General features: G+C 45.3%; 2 protein-coding genes across 3 annotated transcripts; both read left to right on the forward strand.

The window, feature by feature from the left end:
- The first annotated feature begins 6,868 nt into the window (after positions 1-6,868).
- LOC123061094 (uncharacterized) lies at positions 6,869-18,031 on the forward strand. 2 transcript variants are annotated; one of them, XM_044484018.1, is made up of 11 exons: positions 6,869-8,773; positions 9,376-9,606; positions 10,278-10,407; positions 13,061-13,213; positions 13,325-13,533; positions 13,666-13,735; positions 14,074-14,280; positions 15,113-15,342; positions 16,045-16,123; positions 16,204-16,341; positions 17,338-18,031. In XM_044484018.1, the coding sequence occupies exons 1-11, from the start codon at positions 7,032-7,034 to the stop codon at positions 17,347-17,349; spliced, it is 3,201 nt and encodes a 1,066-aa protein (XP_044339953.1). In that variant the 5' UTR covers positions 6,869-7,031; the 3' UTR covers positions 17,350-18,031. The 2 variants fall into 2 exon arrangements, with proteins under 2 accessions (XP_044339953.1, XP_044339952.1); XM_044484017.1 differs by having other exon boundaries at positions 6,871-8,773; positions 13,325-13,563.
- A 3,057-nt stretch (positions 18,032-21,088) lies between these two features.
- LOC123058278 (expansin-A11) lies at positions 21,089-22,602 on the forward strand. The gene is made up of 4 exons (XM_044481055.1): positions 21,089-21,155; positions 21,275-21,418; positions 21,523-21,832; positions 21,928-22,602. Exons 2-4 carry the CDS (start codon positions 21,292-21,294, stop codon positions 22,229-22,231), a joined length of 741 nt encoding a protein of 246 aa, XP_044336990.1. The 5' UTR covers positions 21,089-21,155; positions 21,275-21,291; the 3' UTR covers positions 22,232-22,602.
- Positions 22,603-24,205: the final 1,603 nt, after the last annotated feature.

Genomic DNA, 24,205 nt, shown 5'->3' on the forward strand with positions numbered 1-24,205 from the left:
GCCCGCAGCCATGGGCCTCTGGAACTCCGGCCGCAAAGGCAAGCACGACCGCGAGGCTGGTTCCTCGTTGGGACGCCGCCGTGGCTCGATGAAGAAAGAGGAGCCCGCGTCGCCATCGCCACCACGTCGGCCTCCCATGCTGCCCGCCTTCTCCATCGCGCCCACGGCCGCCGGCGAGCGCGACTGGCACTAGATCGAGGCGGCCGTCTGCCGCCGTTATTGAGAGACGAGGACGTCGCTGCCTTGGAGCGACGTCCACCTACCCAATAACTGGCACCTGTCGGCCGACCGCGTGCCGATCCCGCCCGTCCCGCAGAGCGGCCGTGCGCGCCGCCAGGAGATTGAGCGCCGCCGCCGCCTCCTCCCGGACGACCTCTACTACGACGAGAGGTACGCCCCGACTCGCCATTGTGGGACACGTGGCTCCGCGATGAGCACGACGTGCGGCGGGCGTCGTTCTTCGCCGGCACGTCGAGGGGGCCGCAATGGCCACGTGAGCCCCGAGCGGCTCCCCAGGCGCGCGGGCGTACGCGGGTCCGCGGCCTGACGCCCACGCCGTCGCCGTCGCCATCTCCATCGCCACCCCCACCTCCTCGCATGACGGCGGAGGAGGAGGCCCGACTCATGGCGCGTGTGATGGAGGACTCCATGCACACGCACGACGAGCGCCAATGGGCGGACCTCGAGGCGACGATGGCCCTCTCCGCGGCCGGCGACGTCGCCATCCCCGAGCCGGAGATGGCGCCTCGGGAGGAGGTGGTGGAGGAGCCGCCGGTGGCCGAGTTCCACCCTGACCTGGTGGGCCAGAGGTGGAGCTGGTCGTGCTCCGCTGAGCAGATGACGGCCGCCCTGGGGCCGTGAACTGGTGCCCCACGCCGCCGCGGTCGCCGGAGCGGGAGGCCTCGCCTCGGGAGGAAGTGGTGCAGGCACCACCGGCCACCTTGCAGCCCGCCGCCCCCGTGCACCACGGACCGCCGACCCACCTGTGGACGCTGCCGGAATACATCGACCTCGTCAGCAACGACGACGACACCGACGGCCAGTTAAGACGGCGACGGCCTGTAAGACAATAAGTTTTGGGGAACCAGCACAACCCTCTAGGGGTGGCTTATCTCATTATATATAATGGTTGTGTTACAATATGTACCATATACGTACATAGGTACAGAAGCTATACATAGTCTAACACCCTCCCTCAATCTTAGCCACTTTCTAAAGAATTGAGAAGGGTAAGATTGCGCCTACAAGCCTCAAACTGTGGCAGCGGTAAAGGCTTAGTGAAGATGTCTGCAAGTTGATCCTTAGATGAGATAAACTTGATCTGGAGTTGCTTCTGTGATACACGTTCCCGTACAAAGTGATAGTCAACTTCAATGTGTTTCATTCGGGCATGAAATACTGGATTTGCAGAAAGGTATGTAGCACCGATGTTATCACACCAAAGAATAGGAGGCTGTGGTTGAGACAAACCCAACTCCTGAAGCAAAGACTGCACCCAAATAATCTCTGCAGTAGCATTAGCCACAGCCTTGTACTTAGCTTCAGTACTGCTACGTGACACAGTAGCCTGTTTCCGAGCACTCCAGGCGATCAAATTAGAGCCAAAGAATACTGCATAACCCCCCGTGGATCGCCTGTCATCTGGGCTACCAGCCCAATCTGCATCAGAGAAGGCCGAAAGGACCCGAGAGGAAGTCGGCCGAATATGCATACCAAATGTCAGGGTGAACTGAACATAACGAAGAATGCGTTTAACAGCAGCCCAATGAGTATCTCTGGGAGCCTGAAGATACTGACAAACCCTGTTAACAACATAAGAGATATCTGGTCTCGTGATCGTCAAGTACTGAAGTCCACCAACAATGCTCCTGTACTCTATGGCATCCGCAGGAGACAAAAGCTCACCATCAACAGCTGTTATCTTGTCGGTACACGACATGGGTGTGGTGGTCGGTTTGCACTTCAGCATGCCAGCTCTCTGTAACAACTCCAAGGAGTACTTCTTCTGCGTAAGGACAAGACCAGTAGCACGAGAAGTGACCTCAACTCCAAGAAAGTAGTGAAGCTTCCCAAGATCTTTGACCGCAAAATCAGCACCAAGAGAGCAGACAAGAGCATCAGCAGCATACTGAGAAGAGCTGACAAGGATAATATCATCGACATATACCAAAAGATACATAGTGACTTCTAGCTTCTGTAGAAGAAATAACGAAGTGTCAGCAGTAGACGGCACAAACCCATGAGCACGAAGGGCAGAGGCAAGGCGGGCATGCCAGGCACGAGGAGCTTGCTTCAAACCATATAGTGCTTTGGAAAGACGACAGATATAGTCAGGACGATCAGGATCAGAGAAACCAGGCGGCTGTTTCATATAAACCTCTTCCTCCAAAAATCCATGTAGAAAAGCATTCTGCACATCAAGTTGACGAAGTGACCAACCACGAGAAACAGCAATGGAGAGAAGAAGCCGAATAGTGGTAGGCTTGACGACAGGACTGAAGGTGTCCTCATAGTCAAGACCATGACGCTGCCGAAAACCGCGAGCAACAAGTCGCGCTTTGTAACGCTCAATAGATCCATCCGAATGCTTCTTCACTTTGAATACCCATTTTGAGTCAATAACATTTACCCGTGGTGGTGGAGGAACGAGAGTCCATGTCTTGTTACGAAGAAGAGCATGAAACTCCTGCTCCATAGCCTCTCGCCAATGTGGAATGCGCAGGGCAGCCTGATATGAGCGAGGCTCAGAAGATGGATCCGCAACAGCAGCAGCCAAACAAGCAGCCAACCAAGCAACCGTACCATCCTTACGTTCCTTAGGTTTGAAAATGCCACTGCGACTGCGTGTATGTGGTCGGGACACAGGAACCACCGAGGTCGACGGAGCAGCCTGCAACGGGCTGGAGGATGGCGACGTTGACGAGTCAGCCGGTGACGAGGAGCCAGTCACGGTAGCCTCGGACTCGGTTGGCGAAGAAGGCCGACCCACCGGCGAAACCGGCAGAGCAGACGAAGCAGCTGGCGACTCCGGCATCACAGACCGGGCCGATGGCGAGCTCGGCATAGTGGGCCGTGGTGCGGCCGGTGTCGCGGGCCGATCCGCTGATGAAGGCGACGTGAGGACCCGAGCCGCGGGTGAAGACGATGTGACGGGCCGAGCCGCAGGCGAAGACGGCGTGACGGGCCGAGCCGCGGGCGACTCGGCGGCCGCTGGCGAAACGGACCGAGCAGTGGAGATGCTCGGCGCGACGGGCTCATCGGGTGACCATGCATGGGCACGCGAATCGATGCCATGCAACATAGGGCGATCGACGTGCCCACCAGAAGACGACGATGATGATGGTGAATCCTCCAACAGCTCCAAACGAGTTCCACATCCGGTTCCTGCACCATGGTTAGGTAACAGCAAAGGAGAGTATGCAACATCATCAAATTGGTCAGAAGCAACAAAGGATGAATGCAGGGATGGTGGTTCGACAGTGGACACAGGAAGGTTGGCAAAGGGAAAAACATGCTCATCAAACACGACGTCCCGAGATATATAGACACGATTAGTGGGAACATGAAGACATTTGTAACCTTTATGAAGAGAGCTATAGCCAAGAAAAACACACTTCTTAGAACGAAACTCAAGCTTGCGCTTGTTATATGGACGAAGATGCGGCCAGCAAGCACACCCAAATACCTTGAGAAAGGTATAATCAGGTTGTTCATTAAGGAGAACCTCAATGGGAGTCTTCATGTTTAAAACACGAGTAGGAGTACGGTTGATGAGAAAGCATGCAGTGGTGAAAGCATCACTCCAAAACCGAAACGGAACAGATGCATGGGCCAAAAGAGTAAGACCAGCTTCAACAATATGACGATGCTTACGTTCGACTGAACCATTCTGCTGATGTGTATGTGGACATGCTAAACGATGAGCTATCCCAAGCGACTGAAAGAAAGAGTTGAGGTTGCGATACTCGCCCCCCCCAGTCTGACTGGACATGAACAATTTTGTGCTTGAGAAGACGTTCAACATGTTTTTGAAACTGAACAAAAATATCAAACACATCAGATTTGCGTTTAATAAGGTAAAGCCAGGTAAAGCGACTATAAGCATCAACGAAACTGATATAGTAATTATGACCACTGACAGAAGTCTGAGCAGGACCCCATACATCTGAAAACACAAGTTCTAAAGGATGTTTCACCTCACGACTGGACTCCGAAAAAGGAAGTTGATGACTCTTCCCCTGCTGACAAGCATCACACACTGCTACATCTTTATGACTAGACAAACTAGGAAGCTCATGACGACGCAAAATATGACGGACAATAGGTGTGGCCGGGTGACCAAGACGAGCATGCCACTGTGACGGAGAGACCCGAACTCCACTGAAAACACGAGCGACACCAGGATGCTCCAGACGGTAGAGGCCCTGGCACAACCGCCCACTAAGAAGAATGTCCCTCGTGCCCCGATCCTTAATAAAAAGATCAAAAGGGTGAAATTCACAAAGCACATTATTATCACGTGTGAGTTTAGGAACTGAAAGAAGATTACGGGTCACAGATGGAACTCGAAGAACATTGCGAAGCTGAAGACTCCTATTGGCATGTCTAGTGAGAAGAGATGCTTGACCAATATGAGAGATGTGCATACCTGCTCCATTGGCGGTGTGGATCTTGTCGGAGCCATGATAGGGTTCACGAGTGTGAAGCTTCCCCATCTCGCTGGTTAGATGCTCTGTCGCCCCAGAGTCCATGTACCAGTGTGGATCGATGGAGTAGGACTGAGTGTGTCCCTGTTGCTTCTGCGGCGCGGGACGATCAACCATGGCGACCTGACGGGCATTGTTGCGTGTATCTTTGCCGTCATTGCCAAGACCAAGGAAGCTTCGCTGGAAGCGCTTATGACACTTGGAGGCCCAGTGCCCATCGCGGCCACAAAGCTGACACACACGTGGACCGCCAGCCCCCGGTAAGGTCGCAGTAGGTGGGGGGCCGAGGCGGGCGACGGTGGCAGCCCCAAGGGAGACCGGGGTGATGAAGAAGAGCGGCCACCCTTGGTGGCGGCGTTGGCCGAGAGGGAGCCAGTGCCCCTGGTGCGGCGAGTCTCGACCCGTTGCTCAGTGAGAAGGAGCCGAGAGAAAACCTCGTGTGCCAGCATGGGTGTCGAGTTGCCCCGCTCGTTGATGATCTCGACTAAGGCATCATACTCCTCATCAAGACCATTGACAATAAACGAGTTGAACTCGGAGTCGGTGAGGGGCTGTCCAATGGAGGCCAATGTGTCGGCGAGGCCCTTGACCTTGTTGTAGAACTCAGTGGCAGTGGAGTCAAGCTTCTGACACTCTCCAAGCTGACGACGGAGTGCAGAGACACGAGCCTGGGACTGCGCTGCAAAGGTGCGCTCAAGGATGGTCCAGGCCTCATGAGACGTCTTCGCGAAGACAACAAGGCCGGCAACTGCCGGCGAGAGCGACCCCTGGATGGAGGAGAGGTTCGCCTGGTCCTGCCCCGTCCAGACGCGATGGGCCGGATTGTAGACCGGACCGTGCACGCTGTCTACCAGCGCGGGTGGGCAGGGAAGCGATCCGTCGACGTAGCCTAGCAGGTAGTGACTCCCCAAGAGCGGGAGAACCTGCGCACGCCAGAAGATGTAGTTGTCGGCGGAGAGCTTGATGGTGATGAGATGACCGAAGTGAAACGGCGGCGGCGAAGACAATCCCATCGAGGAGGCTGCCTGGGGTGTAAACACCATGGAGGCAGCCGGAGGCACCGAAGCCGATGCGGGAGGAGGCGGGACCGCAGCCAGGGCGGGCGCCGCAAAGCTCGCGGCCGGTGCGGACGCCGCAAGGCCCGCGGCCGGGGCGGACGCCGCCAACCCCGCCAGCGGGGCAGTGTGATCAGCTTGCGGCAGGAGCGGCGGAACGACGCCTGCGGAGTCCGCAGCGGACGGCGGCGCCGCGGTGTGGACCACGAGGTCACGCCCAAGCGAGGGCGCCGGCGGCGTGGAGAAGACGGAGCCGATGCTCCTTGTCCCGATCGGAGGCGGAACAGAGACGGCATCGAGCGGGAGGTTGAGCAGAGCCGCAAGAGAGGCCGGGAGGAAGCCCGCAGCAGTGGAACCGGTGGTGGTGGCGCTCGACATGGCGGCGGCGCGATCGGTGGCGCGGCGGCGGCGGTGAAGGCGGCGGCGGCTGCGGCGGCGGTGCGGGTATTAGGGTTTAGAAGCGGAAGCGATCGTAACCTAGCGTGATACCATGTAAGACAATAAGTTTTGGGGAACCAGCACAACCCTCTAGGGGTGGCTTATCTCATTATATATAATGGTTGTGTTACAATATGTACCATATACGTACATAGGTACAGAAGCTATACATAGTTTAACACGGCCACGACATCGACAGACGTGGTAGGAGCGCGCGGGAGGCGTTTTTTTGGTTTTATGTTAATTATGAACTGGGCTGTTTAAGTGGACTGATAAACTGGGCCGTTTTGTGGCCGTAATCTCTATAAATATGTTTTATGTTTTTTTAACTGCGTTTATTTACTTTTTTAGTCATTTCATTTAAGTTTTTAAATTTTTTTATTCACGTCCACCCCGGACAGGTTTTTAGATGTGGCCGCGCGTTGGGCGCACCCACAACCCATCATCAGACAAATGTAGACATAGGCGAACCCATCGGTGTTTTAAAGAGACAAAATCTGATCAAACCGGAGGTTCGTTTGGAGTCGCGCGGTGGAGTTGGCCTGATGGCTGCGATGGGGATGGGATACCATGCCATGGAGGGCGAGCCGCTGACCATGTAATGCACGTGTCGGCACGTTCACCATTTTCTGTTCTTTTCCTATTTTAATGCAGCAGCTGGGTATGTACAGATCAGTTCAATTCAATCCAATCCATTTCCCGTCTCTCTCTATCTGTCTATGGCCCACACCCCTGCCCCGCCGGAAAACGAAATCCACGTCGCCCGCGCGCGGCCGCCGACGTAAAGCCGCCCTCCGCCGCACACGCTCTCCTCTTCCGTGACGCCCACCCGATGGATCCCTCGCCCGATCCGCTCGCCGCCTCCGCCCCATTCCCCACCATCCCCGCCGCCACCCACAGGTCGCGGGTCGCCCGCCCGCGGCGCCAGGCCGCCCCCTTTCGTTCCGACCACCCCGGAGCCTCCTGCTCCCCCAGCCGGCGCCTCGGCGGCGATCTCTCGAGCTTCGCTGCGGGCGCTGGCTCGCGACCGAGCACCGCAGGCGGATCACGCCCCTCGGCCTTCGTCTTCGGCGCGGAAACGTCTAGCCGCGCCGTCGCGGAGGATCCGGCGTCGGCGGGCTCATGGGGTTCTTCCCGTGGCGCTAATTTTGTTTTTGGGAGTGGCGTCTCGGCGAGATCGGAGATGAAGAGATGCTCCTCGGTTAGATCCGGTGCTGCCTCGTTGTGCAGCCTCTCTACAGCAGCCGATGAGCTTGTACAAGATGATTCTTCCGGCAAGCAAAGAGATGACCGTGCTCACGTTTCTAGAGGAAATGATTCCGTGCTGGAGATAAATTCTCGGGGTACTTTTGGTGCCTCGGAAAGCAATTTGAAGTCACATGAGGTTTTTCGTCCGCGCATTCTTCATGGTGTTGCCAAGCAGCGCGATGAGGGGCGTAGCATGCTCTCTCAGACGGTAGGGTGCAAGAGTACGGAAATAAATTCATCATTAGTTGGTCAAGTGGTCAATGCAACAAAATGTACTGACAGGAATGACTCCATGGAAGTCCCCGTGGACTGTGGTAACTCATCCGTAGGAGATTCTGTCGGTAAAGTTTACTTCACAAAGGATGGAAGCAAACTTTCTGCAACTGGTGTTAATGTCAAACATGATTTGTTTGTTTTCGGGGGACCTGCTAGTGCTCAACATAGTCTGTTCGCTGCAAATACAGAGCAAAGTAATTTCAAGAAGTTGGATTCATCTGATAAAGAGGAGGTAACATGCAGTTCTGAACAACTTGGTCTTTCAGAACATTCCAGACTTTGTCAAGTCCATGAAACAGAAAAAGCCTCGAAAACTGCACCTTTTAGCATTGGAGCTCAAGATGACATTGTGAAGGCTTCTTTCACAAAGTTGCCTGATGGTATGCAAACACAAGTAGGTGCAGCATCGGGACTTGGTGAATGTCGATCTTTCGATGAGAGATCATTTACTCTACAGGACCACAATTCAGCATCTGGAGACAAGGGAGTGATTAAGGCTATGAGCATGAATAGAAGGGCAGTTAAACCAAAGAAGTTTTCCTCAACCCGTCAGGTTTCTTCATTGCGGAATGTCCTTGCAGCTGACAGTTTTTCTGGAAAAGTGACTCCGGAAACAAACTTTAGTATGGAACAATCTGGAAAAGTTGGCCTCAGGTTAGAGGGTTCTGTTAACAGTGGCCCAGAGGTAGCTGATGCTACGCAAACAGCAGAAAGTAGCCATGATGGAACTGGGCTTACTTTTGCAGCAAACTTGGAAAGTTGTGGTAACTCTGACTTAATATTTGCTTCATCTACTTTCGATCGAAGTAATTTGGGCTCACAAAGACAACAGAATAGAAGTTCTGAAGGAATGACGACTCATACTAACTTTGTTCAAAGCCTTCCTACATCTGCCATTAGTTTTGCACACACAAAAGTTTCAGCAAGCCAGCCAGACACAGTTTTAGCGCCTCAATGGACCGAATACAGCAAAGCAGAATCTACAGTAGTAACATGTCCAAAAACAGGAAACTTTAGATATCAGGAGGATTGTGAAACTTGGCGTATAAGGTGTCTACACAACCTTTCATATTTTGTTACAGGCGTATTTATGAACTTACATACTATGTTTAATGACTTGTGCCTGCACAGTTGCAAATGTCACAGTTATATCAACTATATCTTCTGAAATAGGCAAATAGCACAAAATATGATTATTTTTTTGTGGACAGTGGACACCAGTTTAATATCTGCAGTAATCTGAAAGCAAACTTTGAAAGGATTGCAACTGTGCTTGAACTTCCATAACAGAAGAAAATTAGAACTTCCTTAACAGAAAGAAAATTATCTCCAACCAAGAACCAACGTGATGTATCTCAGTCAATCAAAATTCAGTTATTTGTTCCTCTGTTAGCCTTTTGCCTTTTTCTCACACCCGCTCCTCATGCTATGTAATCAAGTTTATGCTTATGGATCATGTGCTGTGTTTGATAATTCTGGAGTTTGCTGGCTTAGAATTAATTCCCACGAGTGGTAGTTTATGAAATATCAACAGTTAAAACTGAAATATGTTGAGCTTTGATTTGATTTGAATAAGGGGATTAGAGTTTCTTTTTTGTTGCTTTAACTGTATATTTGGTGCATTTTAAGCTTAATTGTTTATTCTGCACCAGGGGGAACCAAGCTTATGCTGCAGGACAGTTAGCTAAGGCGGAGGAATGCTATACCCATGGGATTAATTCTGTTTCTCAAAATCAAGCTTCTCAGAAAGCATTAATGCTGTGCTACAGCAATCGTGCAGCTACCCGGATATCTCTCGGTAGGATGAGAGATGCCCTCTCTGATTGTCAGAAAGCTACTGAAATTGATTCCAGCTTTCTCAAGGCACAAGTCAGAGCTGCCAAGTAAGATGAATACCTAGGGCTGTTACATTGACAAATCACCGATTTGTGAACTTTCACATATATACAGTTTTTCTTTAAACAATTGGAATTTGCATCATAATTCTTAAACTTTTTATTTGGTGAAGGGGAGCCTTGGAGCAGTGGTAAAGCTGCTGCCTTGTGACCATGAGGTCACGGGTTCAAGTCCTGGAAACAGCCTCTTGCAGAAATGTAGGGAAAGGCTGCGTACAATAGACCCAAAGTGGTCGGACCCTTCCCCAGACCCTGCGCAAGCGGGAGCTACATGCACTGGGGCTGCCCTTTATTTGGTGAAGGAGAAAAAACTAGATATTGTTCTTAAGGAAATATCCAATTCAATTGTTTTTTTCTTAGGAATTTCAGATCTCAGAGGAAAGAAACATTTCATGTTTTGTAGTTAAATGATACCTAGGGCTGAGTACTGCCTGAACATGCCTAACTCTACTCCTTGTTGTTTGTGTACATTCAGTTGACATTGGTTTGCAAAGTGTTAATAGTCTTGTTAATTCGAACTCCATAACTTAATGTGGTTACTTGATGTTAGGAGTTAGTAGTGGATGTAATTGGTCATAAGTGTCTTGCCCTTGTTATATAACTTGTATAATATTGCTGAATATATGATCTGGTCAATATGCTCGGCTAATTGTGTATAGTTGTCTACTTGCTCTGGGGGATGTCGACGAAGCACAAAAGGGTTTTGAAATCTGTTTGAAGTCTAATCATGCGGCAAGCTTGGATCGTAAAGTCATAGAAGAGGCTTCTGATGGTCTACAAAAAGCTCAGGTAGGCTTGTCTCTGGTGCTATACTGTCGTTGTTCATGTTATCATAACTTGAGGAACTGTGGAATCTGTAGAATTAGTCTGTATCCCTTTATGCTACTTTGAGTGAGTTTTGACTTTTGAGTAGAGAACTGCGAAACCAGAAGCATACATGATTTTGAGATTATTTTTTCTCGAATATGATTTTACGAGCTATCGAGGAACCGTATTGCAAAATAACTACTCCTGGGATGCTTATGTTAAGTGCAATTGTTGATTACCATAGTTTAGTAGACTGGTGGCTTCAACTGGAAAGTACTAAAAACTGTATATATTGTTGGGGGAAATATACAAGAAATTAAGACAAATTCACAGCAGAATTTTAACAAATTTCCAAAGCATAGATGGATTTAAGCTCAAAAGTATCTTGTGTTGAGAATTTGAGGTCTCTGTTACATCAGCCGCTTCCACTTTTCATTCAACTACCCGTAAGCTGTTAAATGGTACTGCTTCTCCTAGAGCTTCACAATTTGTTCCATGTGTCATCCACAACTCCTCTAAGTCTCCATCACAATGAAGCACTCGTACAGCTCCCAACTTGTTGCAGTTCTGCTGAACACACCGGATAAACTGGAATGTATCACATAGCTTAATCTATTTAGAAGATCCGTTGGTAAAAAATGTATTCGTCAATAGTTTCTGATAAAATTTTACGAAGCTATTTCCATTTAGCCCATTACATACATGATAAATATGAAAAAGATGCCTGGTGTTTTTTTACCTGTCTTCTGCCCCTACGATGCCATAATATGTTTAGTAGATGACTATGAGCAGAAAATACCGTTTAAACACACCTCCCTTTGATTATGACTTACTCTCTCTAATGCCTCGCTGTAGGATCAAATGTATCAACCAGAGGGTGGTGAATGGTAGATTTTAGCAAATTCTTCTGAAATACAAAATACTTCGCTAAATAGAAGAATAACAGGACAACAATACCACAGTTCAGAGGAAATCTAGTAGAAGAACTAGATAAATCACGAGGCAAGCGGCAAACCTACTAGGTAACCATGACTAAAGTAAACCTGCTATCACAGGAGCAGAAGACAAACGAGCTATAGATGCGAGTAAATCTAACAGCCTAAGTACGGACAAAGTCTTCATTGAGAAAACAAAGTACACCACTTCAACGAAAACTTAAGCAGCGGAAAGGTATGAAAGTACTTAGATAACTTTGCAATAATCACAAAGAAAGAAGGAAGAGGAAATTCTTCAAAAATCGGCAGATTACGGAAAGTAAATAGGAGCGAGGAATTAGAACCCGTTGCTCGACAAAGACACAATGATGTGTTTACCCCAGTTCAAACTGCTGGCACAGTTCTACGCCTGGGTTGGAGAGGCTGAGCCACAACTCTGAAGACACACAAGTCTTCGCCTTGTTCTCCTTGAGCTAAGCCCTCGGAACCCACCCAATTACTTGGGGTATCTTGCGGTGATCTCCGGACCGGTAAAAGCTTGTTGTTCGGCAATTCCACACTTTGGACGCGCTTGAACGATTTCTAACCATCTAGAGGATGCACAGTCCTTAAGAGTAACAAGTCAAAGTTAGGTTTGATCAAGTTCTTCGGTGATGCTTAATCACTTGATACTTTTAGGCTCTGTGTGTTTTTTCCTCACTTAGAATTTCTCTCAAATATTTGGGACGAAGGGTTGCAATACTTGTCCCAAATTCACTTGGAGCAGCCAACAACAAATGGTTGGGGTAGGGTGGCTATTTATAGCTGGCGAGCAACCCAAGGGGGCTGAAATGACCGTTTGAGACACTCCCAACGTGCACGTGGCACGTGGCTAACGATATGAATTTCAAACACAAGCGCGCATGGACCGACTTGTGGAACAAGTCATCTAACTCAGTGATGAATTTAACCCAAGTGTCCCAAAGACTTAACTTCGGCACCAAGGCTAAATGACTCACTTTGAAAGAGATTTCTAAGTATTCACTCTCTGAAGAACTCGGTTCGATTGTGCACACACACGAAGACTTGAATCTTACTTTCACTTAGACCACTGCTAATAGTACGTTGCCCTACGGCTCAAATGAAGAAAAATAAATTAGTAAACAAAAGTCTTCACAATAACTTTCAATCCTTCAATAGGCATTCTGAAGGCTTCAATGTTCTTACAACATTTTTAGGAGTCATATTCCACGGTTAAACCTAATCCTCAGGGACTTTCACCTCTATATATTCACAAACACATTAGTTTCTTAACTGTTTTGTCATTAATCATCCAAAACCCACAAAGGGGGCACTAGATGCACTTACAATAGCCTACCTATTTTCTTGCTAAACTACTTTCCTTACATTAAATTTGTTTTTGTGTGATGGTTGATTATATGTTTTCTTATTTCCTTTCAGTAATCAATTAAGTATTTTGTTGCATTTCTGTTGTCCTTTTCATAGTGGAATGCCTTATCATAGAATCTTAGATAATAAAGTTTATATGATTCTGCAACCATATATAGCATTTTTTCCAGGAAATATTTGATCAATTTTTTTTGTTACATGGAACTTGATTATTGATGTGAACTATGATGGGTCAAAAGCCACCCGAACCAATTTACTTTTGCAATGGAACTTGATTATCTAATCAGTATGTTGTTGTCATTTGCGGACAGAAAGTATCCACTTTCATGCTTCAATCCAAGGAATATCTTGTTAAAAAGGAATTTGACAAGATACCAAGTGCCTTACAAATGATCACAGATGCTTTGTCCATAAGCATTCATTCAGATAACTTGATGAAAATGAAAGCAGAAGCCCTGTTACTGGTCTGTATTTACGGTAAACTTGTTTTTCCTACATACCATATTGCCAAGTTTTGACTGCTACTGTAGCTAGTAAGTGTATTACTTAACTGTTACTTTAATGGGGCTTGGCAGTTGCGGCGATATGAAGAATTAATTCAGTTTTGTGAAGAAACTCTGCAACTGGCAGAAAGAAATAGTGTGCCTCTGTGTCTTGATGAGCATCTAGAAAACATTAACTTGGACAGCTACGGGTTTTCTGTGAAATCTTGGCGCTATTATCTTATCGCCAAGTCATATTTCTTCATAGGAAAACTTGAAGAGGCTCATCAGTTCTTGAAAAAGTACGAGCAAACAACACCTGCAGAATACAAGTAATATTTTGTGAAGATTTCTATGTCAGTGTTGTATGGTTTTATGTTCTGTATGTCACTACTACTCATATGGTTTGCTAAATTTGTGAAAATATTGACTAGGTGCGGGAAGCAGTCTCAACAATCAGTTTCATTACTTTCGAAGACAATCTCTGAACTACTGCGTCTTAAAGTATGTCCATTCTGCCTCTATTATTTCACTTCCATGGATGATTTAGTTGATGACACGTCACAGGCTATCAATTGCATCATCGCAGCCTCACTATCTAAGATATGATGTCCAATACTCCAACTATCCAACATTTTTGTTCTAGAAAAAAAAAACTATCCAGCATTTTGTTTACGGGTTGTCTATGCTGTGTTGGTCTAATCATATGATGTCCCACTATATCCAAATTCTATCTACCATGCATTGTCTTTCGGTCATGTACATACATAATATCCCTGATTCCACAAGTATTGCAAGGATTTTGCACTAGAGGCATGAAATTCTTATTTTCTTCATTTTAGGTTGCTGGGAATGAAGCTTTTCAAGCTGGTAAATATTCAGAGGCTGTGGAACATTATACTGCTGCTTTGTTGAGCAACGCGGAGTCATTACATTTTTCAGCAATCTGTTTTGGCAACCGTGCGGCTGCATACCAAACAATGGGCCAAATTTTAGATGCCATAGCAGATTGTTCGCTAGCTATAGCCCTTGACACTAGCTATTGTAAGGTTGGTGAAAGATCCTCATCTTCTATCAAACTAAAATTTAACCATGCTCTCTATTTTTGTTTAGATTCTGGCCAAAAGTGTCTGTATGATATGGTGTGCTATAAATGTCCTTGTTTATTTCATGAAGTATTTTGGCAGGGCATGCATTTATTCTTGCTAACCCATCTGGTGAACATCTCCCTCCACCTTAAACGTTCTGATGTGCGATGTATTGATTTGGTACTTTTTTGTCTAAGTTGCCCAAAAATAGGTAGATAATAATACTTTGATTTTGGATTTGGCTTACTACCACATGGGCATAGGAATGCTCCAATATGTAATGTCCTGCTCTTCATTTTCCTATGCATGACATGCGTATTCTTGGGTTGCATTCAGTGAAACCCGAAGCTTGGAGATCTTTCTGGATTACCATTTACCAGTTATAACCTTGTATGTTTTATGCAAAGTTACTGCTTTCTCCATCCTTTCGATCAGATGAAGTTGACATCACCATTGTAGTAGGGAAAATTTCTTCATATGAATGGTGTGAGCAACTAAGTTAAAAATCTATGTGGTTGCTTGAGTTATTACTGGATTCTTTTGGCTGAACCTTTCACATTGAGTTATATTTTCTATATCCACTGTACATACTGTTTTTATGATGTTGGAAGTTTGACTGGATAAGTCTTGAATAGAGCTGGTTGACTAATTATGTTGTCAAGTAACTTTTAGATAAATTGTAGACCTGTGAGAAGATGTTATCCCAAAGCCTTCTTTGCACACAAAATGGGGGACAAGAGTATGAAATAAGAAAGAACCAAGAAAAACACTCCTAATGTATTGTGTTTTGTAGGTTATTTCTAGAAGGGCTAGTTTGTATGAACTTATAAGGGACTACGATCAGGCAGAAAATGATCTTCGAAGACTAATTTCTCTTCTTGAGGAACAACTACAAGAAAATATGTCCATGCCATCAGAAAAATTAGATAATGTTCGTAACAATCTACACCGAGCCAATCTTAGGCTTTCTGCTTTGGAGCGTGATGCCAGAAAAAGGACATCACTGAATATGTATCTGATATTGTAAGCCTCTGTCCTTATTCTAATTTCGTTTGAAGTAGAACATACACAATCATGTTTTCTACAATGACCTATACTTATGCAATATCTATCCGTGCATCTTTGTGTCTAATTTTGTTGCTGCTGCATCCTTCGACATGTACAATTTGTCCTTCTAAACCTCCATTAATTACAATGCTGTAAATTAATACACCCTCTGTTCACTAATGTAAGACATTTTGGCAGTTTACTTTATACTGCCAACATGTCTTATATTTAGAAAGAGAGGTAGTATTGATTAAGTTGATAGAAGGGCGCTCTGACTTACAACTTATTCCTAAAGTGAAATTATCATTTTACCTATAAGCTCTGCAGCAGTTAGATGAAAATGCTACACTATTATCATGTCATTCATGACATCACCTTGTGCAATGAATGTGTCTTTCTTTCATGTGTGTAGTTATGAAAATCATTTCTGATAGTGGTGAGTAGTCACAGTTTATTTTCCATATTACTGCAAAAAGTGGGGAGTTGGGCATTTAGAATTACATTACATGCATTTGCTCCCTATGGAAAGGAACTTCCGTTGGAAAGCAATGTGGATAGGGCATGTTGGAACATAGTTCCAAAGTTTTGTTCTGCGAAAGTGGGAAGAACTTAGTTACTGAATGTCTCTTCCTGGAAACACACCTGGAATGTCTGACTGAGATCTGCTTTTCCATGCAGAGGAATTGAGCCATCCTGCTCTGCTGTGGATATAAAAAGAGCATACCGCAAAGCAGCATTAAGGCATCATCCAGACAAAGTACTATATTCGATCTTCATGTAGACAAGTATGTCATCTTTCTTGATTTCTTCTGTTCACTAACATTAATTATGGCACAGGCAGGTAATTTTCTCGTGAGAAGTGAAAATATCGATGATACAGTATGGAGCGAAATTGTGAATGCGATCCGCAGAGATGCTGATTATTTGTTCAAAATAATTGGGAAAGCATATGCTATACTTTCGGACCCTACCATGGTAGGTTTCTTGTCATATTCTGGGTGTTTTTGCTCTTGTTAGTGTTTTGTAAGTTTTATCTATTGAAAACTGAATATAGGTTCTTATATTGGCTGATGTTTTCTTTTAATAATGTTCTATGTTGGTTTAGATTGAGTGACATGTCAGATTAGAGCAGTTTTCTATTTTAGTTTATCTTGTTATGATAAAGGCTTGCATTTTCTTTGATATTTCTGAATGAACTTAAACTGTGTTTTGTTAATAATCAAGTGTAATCTGAGATTCTCTTTTTTGAAGATCTGAATGTGGAACTATTCAGTGTTATGCATGCCATAGGTATTTGAGAATTTGAAGCTATAAGGCAAGTTAATAACAGTCAGCATGAACATCTGGCACAAGCACATGCTACTAGCTAGTAACAGTAGGACTTCAAGTTGGAACCATGTTAAGTGCCCACCTTTGCAGTGCTAATGTTTTGTGTCGCTTCTGTTGATAATTTCAAGAGACCGCTGTTTACGGCAGTTTCAGCAAAATTAATACTGAAGTATCAATCAATTAACTTAAGAAACTCGAACCTCCAAGGTAAGTTCTTAGAATTCTGTGTGGAGCCGTGGACTCAAAGGAGTCTGTATGGTTTGCCTGGGTGGGAATCTGAACTTGAAAGTGGAATCAAGTTTATGGGGTAAAGTTTTTTAGAGAAAAGGAAAAGTAGAGTTGAGGCTGGCACGAAGTCGAAGAACCATTCAGATATTTCCATCTGCAAAAGTCTGCACAGATGTTAGTATGGAAATCAACATTGTAGTTCTTAGTGGCATTAACATATTCAACTTTTAGTTTATCATGATGATCTACAATGGTTTGGCTAGAGTTTTATTTTATTTCCAGTATTTTCTTAATGGAAATTAGTTGGATAGCTTTAATTCTTCATCCATCAAGGCTAGTTTCTGTTTGTTTGATTTCAAAGCAGCAATCATACCTGTTGTTTTCTAATTGTGGTGCCTGATATATATCGTACAGAAGAGCAAATGATGGAACCGGGCACGTGGATTAATGGTACAAGCAGTGCACATGAACATGAGGGCTGCCCTCGGAGCAATCAAAGTGATGTATAGTGTTTGTTTGTACAAAACAGAAGTGGTGATAGGATTTTGTGATAATTATGAAGTGGTACAGTAAAGAAGTATAATGGGGAGTATCTACAAGAATGCTGGTGACCTTATTCATGCTGAATGATTGACTAACGTGAGTTTTGGCATGTCCGGTGCTCCCATTGCGAGGTTTAGACTGCATGAGTACTATGAACCCAGGAAGTTGCAGATCTGGGTCTTCATGGGTGAATCACCGCTGTGAAAGTTTTTCTGCCTGCCAAGTTTCCATTTTGGTGTGCAGGGTGTATACTATATTGGATTACCGCTACCAACTTACCTTTTCATGTAAAGAAGATGTGCATATGTATCTGATGTTGTGCATAGTTTGTTGAAGCAGCTGGAAATGAAATCAGCAACAGAGGAACACTGTAAATACACGAGGTGTGGCAGGAGCACATGATTTGTTTGATTTGTTGATTGTATACTTAGAATGATTTTGCAAGAGGAAGAGGGCAGAGAGTTTTTCCCCTTGAGGTTTACGTTTGTATGTAAAACTGGACCAAACGAGTGATTCTTTTGTTGAAACAAACAAATAAGTTGGCATGGATGAATATTTTGATCTACAACTATTGGCCTGTTGTGCTTTTGGAAGTTCCAAGTTGTATTTTGAAGAATGGTATTATAGCCTGTACGACATTCCCTTCATTCACGAATGTATTTTGGTGTGGAAAAAATGGGCATGAAGCTTCCAGAAGCACGTGAGTATTGCTGAAAGAAAGTGAGCAAGACCATCTTTTTTTTAATATTTTGCAAGACTATCTAAATATGCAAAATGAGAGTAATACTTATATAATTTTCTTTCCCACAAAAAGGAAAACTTGTAATTTTCTTAGCAGTAGATTGCACTCAGTTAGCCTCACCAGACGACATTATCGCTTACTGAGACAAGTGTGTGATGTTTTTTCTCATTTTTATTTTCTCGCAAGTCTTAACATTGAATAGATTTGAATATGAAACTGTTTACTTGGCTGGAGTGATTGAAAATTACAGCGAGCCCGTTTTGGTGAATTAGTTACTTCACACCCTGCGGCTTAGCAAAGTGGGTGGTATTTTCAAGGTTCACTGGAGTATGTTTTATCTTGTCCAGCTGATATAAATATGTACAAGCCTGATATTTGGGATAAGGTTTGTCATGTGTTCATGGTTAAATGTTTACTGTCCTTTAGACAACAGAAATAAAGATCTTCAGGTGATATTGAGTAGCTTCTCAAACCCCATATATTTTGACAAGTTCATGAGAGCAACTTGATTTATCCCAGGGCTCTAGGCCAACCTAAAGGAATCCGAAATACAAAATAAATTAAAATACGAAGGCCATGTTGAAGGTACAATACAACCATATCTGTCTGACAGAGGACCTTGTTGAAAGAGATGGTCCATGTTCCTGACTCCTGACTAGTTAAACATAATTAGCCAGTGGTTTCTGTACTTTCGTGTCCTGCACTTGCAAGGGGCTTGCTGGGCATGCGATCTCGGCATAGCGATCATTATAGCAGGAGAAGAGCCATATCTGGAAGTGTTCTATAGTGTAGCTAGTATTAGTATGCCATGTAAACCACTGTTTTCTTACCATATCTACTCCCTCCGTTCCATAATTTTTGTCGTAGTTTTAGTTCAAAGAGGAGTACCTAGTTGTATTATTGCATGATCAATGGATGGTTTTCAGTTCCAGTAAAATATCAGCCATATAATGACCTCGCTTGTCCTTGGTGTCAAAACCTCTACTCATGTAAAGAGTTTAGTCATTATTTTCCGTATTTGGCAAAACCTTTGAATATGCAGTGGTAAGAGAAAGTGAAAAAAGAAACCATTTTCTTAAAAAATTTACGCGATCCCATGTGGTTCTAGAAGTCTGCAGAGTGGCAACATGTGATCGGCTGTTGAGAGTTTACTTGACAAACTTTTATGAAGCACTTGTTTTCCAAAATCGAGGGCTTAGTTAAATCTATGTAGAGTCAAATTAGGAGGACCCTGTGGCCATGTGCCCTAGCATCTGATCCGCATCTTGCTGGCCGTGCTGGTAGAGCTAAACAAGTGTTCCATTTTGAAAGCACTAAACAAGTACATTCTTGATTCTTGAGCTCTGATTCGGCACCTTACAATAACAAGTTGCTTGCTTTTTTTTTTCCGAACCGGGCTATACCCCTTTCCATTGCAAATGAACGGAAATACAGAGTTCAGAAACATGTCAGGAGGAGGGAAAGAGGTAAAGCGAGTCCGGGCACTGCCAGGAAACCCACTACATTCGCCCGCCATCGAAACGAATGTCATGGGGCGAAAACCTAGCCGGCACTGAATATCCACAGCAAACACCCATAAGTTTTAACTACAGACAGAGACATGAGACATCCACAAAAGAACCAAAACGCCACCACATGATCGTAAGGTCGCCCAGCTCCAGCCAACGAGGTTTTGCAGCCCTTCAATCTCAACAAGTTGCTTGCTTGATTTCCTTGGACTGATACTGGTTTTTAATTTGCACTGATACTGGTTGTTTAATTGGTTTTGCCCTTTTGAAGATGTGGAGAAATTTCTGCGTGACAGAAATACTAGACAGAAAATTTCCAACTATCAGTTTATCACTAAGGTACTAGTAGTACTGACTGACTGCTTTCAACTATTCCTTGGTATACTGCAAGAAAGCAGCCAGCTTTCTTTTGTAGTAAGAGAATATATTCAACATGTGTTTACTGTGAATTACGTACTCATAGACATCTTAATTCTTAGCTCATTTACATCGAGTGTGCTTTAAAAGGTCATCACCTACTCCAAATTCAAAGCTCAGCATCTTTCAGCTACTTATGCCATCTTAATTCTTAGCTCATTGACATCGAGTGTGTGCCTTGTGTCATAGTTGCATGACTAATTCTTGGAGTCTCTGGTATATTCCAAATTATAGACGATGAACGAAAACTAGACATATTTAACCTTTTACCTTTCCCAGTTTTCCAGTGTTCATTCTGAATCTATCATCTGTTTAGCCTGCAGACATACCATTTTAATGGCAGCCGACATAACCATCCACTAATAAAATGGGTAATGATCTCGTGATAAGCAAAACTACCACATGGGACACTACCTTGCACTTGAAGCGAGTTGGAAGTCAAAGTGATCTTGGAATTTGAACTCGTGCACAAAACTAAATCGTATCAACTCTTTTAATTTCTGCAGTGGATTGGCCATTAACTATGTATCCCAGTATCTCAACTCCTTGATAGATGAGAAGTCAATGTCTTCTCTCAGTTTGTTATTCGAGCTAACAGTATATGTGCCCATTTGCCCATGTTCTATAGAACTTAATTACTTCCAATTTTCTCCTGCCAAAATATTATTCACTATACACACACACACACACACACACACACACACACACACACACACACACACAAACGTATCTTCTCTGAAATGTTCCGGTGTATCACCGACAGGTGGGACTAACCATTGGAAATTACAGTAACCAACATGCACTATTATAATATTTACTTATAAATCCCGAACAAAAAATATTTCAAGATCGGTTCGCAGTGGCAAACGTGGACTTTACTTCTCACAATCTCAGATGCAGAGCATCCCGACCTATGCCTATATATAGGCACCATCTTCCTGTTAGGATCCTCGCACTCCTCCCAACATCTCCGCACTTGCAAATTCAAGTGTTGAGCTAGCAAAGCCTAGTTGCTTAACACGGTAAGCAGTAGATGAGATGAAAAGTCCCTAGCTAGAGCTATCAAGCCTTGTACTACTTTGTTCTCTCCTGCGATTTTTGGCTGTATCGATTAACTAGCTCACTCGTTGCTGATTTTCAGAAGGATTCCATATACACATGGAGTTTCTAGGCTTGCTAGCTCTTGCCATCGCCGCGGTGGTCGGAGTTGTCGCCGGCGAGGACTCAACCTGGAGCAATGGCCGCGCCACGTTCTATGGCGGCAACGACGCGTCAGGGACAATGGGTAAGCGCACAGAAATGAGGTCTAGTTAGGCCAGCCGTTTGAGCTGTTCATCGCCGGTGCATGCTTGCTAACTAATCTTTGTGATATGTGCGTGGTGTGTGCAGGAGGAGCGTGTGGGTACGGCAACATGTTCAGCGCGGGGTACGGGACCAACACGGCGGCGCTGAGCACCGCGCTGTTCAACAACGGGCAGAGCTGCGGCGCGTGCTTTGAGATCCGGTGCGCCGGCAGCGGGAGCTGCCTGCCGGGCTCCGCCGTCGTGACGGCCACCAACCTCTGCCCCGCCAACTACGCACTCCCCAACAACGAGGGCGGGTGGTGCAACCCGCCGCAGTCGCATTTCGACCTCGCTGAGCCTATGTTCACTAAGATCGCCCAGGCCCGTGCCGGCGTCGTGCCCGTCCAGTACAGAAGGTACCCATCGCATTCGCATCGGTGACTTAAGCTCTAACGCGTCTGCCCGTCAGTGCGTCTCGAGCTAACATGTAGTATTTGTTTGCACTTTGTAGGGTGGTGTGTGTCAAGACGGGTGGCATCCGGTTCACCATCACCGGCCACTCCTACTTCAACCTGGTGCTCATCACCAACGTTGCCGGCGCCGGCGACCTGACGGCGGTGTACGTGAAATCTCCTAGCACAGGATGGCTGACCATGAGCCACAACTGGGGCGCCAACTGGCAGAACGGCGCCATGCTCAACGGCCAGCCGCTGTCCTTCCGGGTCACCACCAGCGACGGCCGTACCATCACGTCCAACAACGTGGCGCCCTCCGGTTGGAGCTTCGGCCAGACCTTCGCCGGTAGCCAGTTCTAGCCAGCCGGCGACCACTGCAGAAGTCTCTTTACTTTTACTACTATCTTCGTGTAGAGTGTCAGCGGAGGATGGCTCTGTTTTGAAGCGGTCTCCTCCGAGTAACAAAATCTGCGTCGCCGTGGTGAGGTTACGCACTTCTGGGGTTACCGTTTTTGCTCCCCTCAAGGCGTGCTCACATTAGCCGGTTGGGCGGTTTTACCTTAAGTAGGCGTATTATGCGGAGATCCTTAGGTTTGAGCTCAGAAGATTAAAGCAATGGCTGGCTGTGGTGACGAGCATAATGGCTGGTCACCCGCCCATGGGATCAAACCAACGGTTTATGTATCTTTGCATGCTATAAAACTAATGGAATGTGTTTTGAGAGCTTGAAAGGATTGTTCTACCTTTGCTTGGCCAATTCTTTCATTTGTCATGTCAAGCTTCAATTTTTTTGCCAGAGTAGGAACGAATGGCTTCACTTTGATGCCTTCAAATGTCATTCAGCTAACACAAGCGACCCCGTAGAAGATGGAATAATGTTCTCCCCGCCTAGCCTCCGTCCCAACGGCGCGTCTAACCTCGTAGGATGACGTGTGGAGGTATGTCTTCATCGCATCTCGTGGGATTCGGTCGGATCCAGTCGTCGTTCGTATGCGTCCGTGTGTTTGTCTGCAATCCTTCCAATCTACGATTCTCTTCATCGACGACGGTTGCTGTTCTGGTGAGCTGGTCCTATGCGGCCTTACCACAAGACTTCTCGACTGTCTAGTAAGATTTGCCCGGCTCTGTTAAGGGAGAGGCAATGACGGCGGCGTGCCTTCGGCTCGCTCCAGTAATTGTAACCTTTAACCACCAAAACCAACTTTCATAAAACAAACTAAAGTTTAATTCTTTGAGAAGGTGAATGAATGATAGGCATATACAACTTTTTTTGTTGTGGCATGGGCTCATTTCCATTCAAAATATCTTAGCATTTGCATTCACTTTAAAAGATTGGTAAAGAAAAGACTGGAAAATAGAAAGATTCATTCGAGAAGCTTCTTAGCGATTGGCTTGTGTAACAACCTAGAGTCTTAAACCACATATTTTGGCATAATGAGTTTGTAATAATTTTATTTTGCATTTCCATGTCATCCTGCCATTAAATATTGCACCTCAAATAATTAATATATTTCCGTGCCATCATGCCATTAAATATTTGACCTCAGATAATTAATATGTATATTTCCAAAGAATCAAAAATTTGAGCCTTCTTGCTATTCTTTTAATTGCCCTTTCCAAATTCAATGCAAACCTTTCCATAAATCCTATTCAATTTCAACTCATATTTATGCTTCCAAACTTTGCCCATAATTTTATATTCACTTTTCAAAGCTCCAAAAATTCACAAATTTTGGACATTCCTATCAATACTTCTAGTACAACCAATTTGAATTAAATTAAAATAACTTTGAATTCAAACTCTTCAAAACTTGGTGAAACCTCTTCTATGTGGCTAGGTGTAAATGAAAGACCCCATAGAGAAAGTTTCACATTTTCCCAAGCCCACTAGGTTTTTCTTTTCTTTCCTTTTCTTATTCTCTATTTTTTGTAATTGAGAAAAAGAAAAGAAAAGAAAAGAAAAAAAGAAAAAGTAACAGTGATGAGGTTATACCCAAGGAGTAGGCCCAAGGATACACTATAAAAACATACACTTCCGTGATGATACGTGTTTGTCACAGTAGGTCACATTTTCTATCATGCATATACATCATGACGATTTTATGACAAAATCAAGATAGTTATACCTGTGCTGTCGTAGAAGTGTTCCATGACATTACCAAAATTATCATAACGGAAGTGTCCACTTCCATGACGATAAATCACGCGTCATAGAAGTGCTTTCGTCAAGGGTGATCGACACATGGCATCCACCGTAACGGGTCGCCGTTAAGCTATCGGGTTCCGGTTTTGATCCGATCACCCGTTAACAGCCCGGACCAATGGCGATTTTCC

This window comes from Triticum aestivum, chromosome 3A (assembly GCF_018294505.1).
Source record: "Triticum aestivum cultivar Chinese Spring chromosome 3A, IWGSC CS RefSeq v2.1, whole genome shotgun sequence".
Taxonomy (NCBI): Eukaryota; Viridiplantae; Streptophyta; class Magnoliopsida; order Poales; family Poaceae; genus Triticum; species Triticum aestivum.

Excerpts from the sequence above, each read along its gene's own strand:
- LOC123058278 (XM_044481055.1), top strand. The coding sequence starts at position 21,292 with ATGGAGTTTCTAGGCTTGCTAGCTCTTGCCATCGCCGCGGTGGTCGGA. Across the intron at positions 21,419-21,522 it reads CGACGCGTCAGGGACAATGG|GAGGAGCGTGTGGGTACGGC; the intron begins GTAAGCGCACAG and ends TGGTGTGTGCAG. Across the intron at positions 21,833-21,927 it reads GTGCCCGTCCAGTACAGAAG|GGTGGTGTGTGTCAAGACGG; the intron begins GTACCCATCGCA and ends TGCACTTTGTAG.
- LOC123061094 (XM_044484017.1), top strand. The coding sequence starts at position 7,032 with ATGGATCCCTCGCCCGATCCGCTCGCCGCCTCCGCCCCATTCCCCACC. Across the intron at positions 9,607-10,277 it reads GCACAAGTCAGAGCTGCCAA|TTGTCTACTTGCTCTGGGGG; the intron begins GTAAGATGAATA and ends AATTGTGTATAG. Across the intron at positions 13,736-14,073 it reads CTGAACTACTGCGTCTTAAA|GTTGCTGGGAATGAAGCTTT; the intron begins GTATGTCCATTC and ends TCTTCATTTTAG.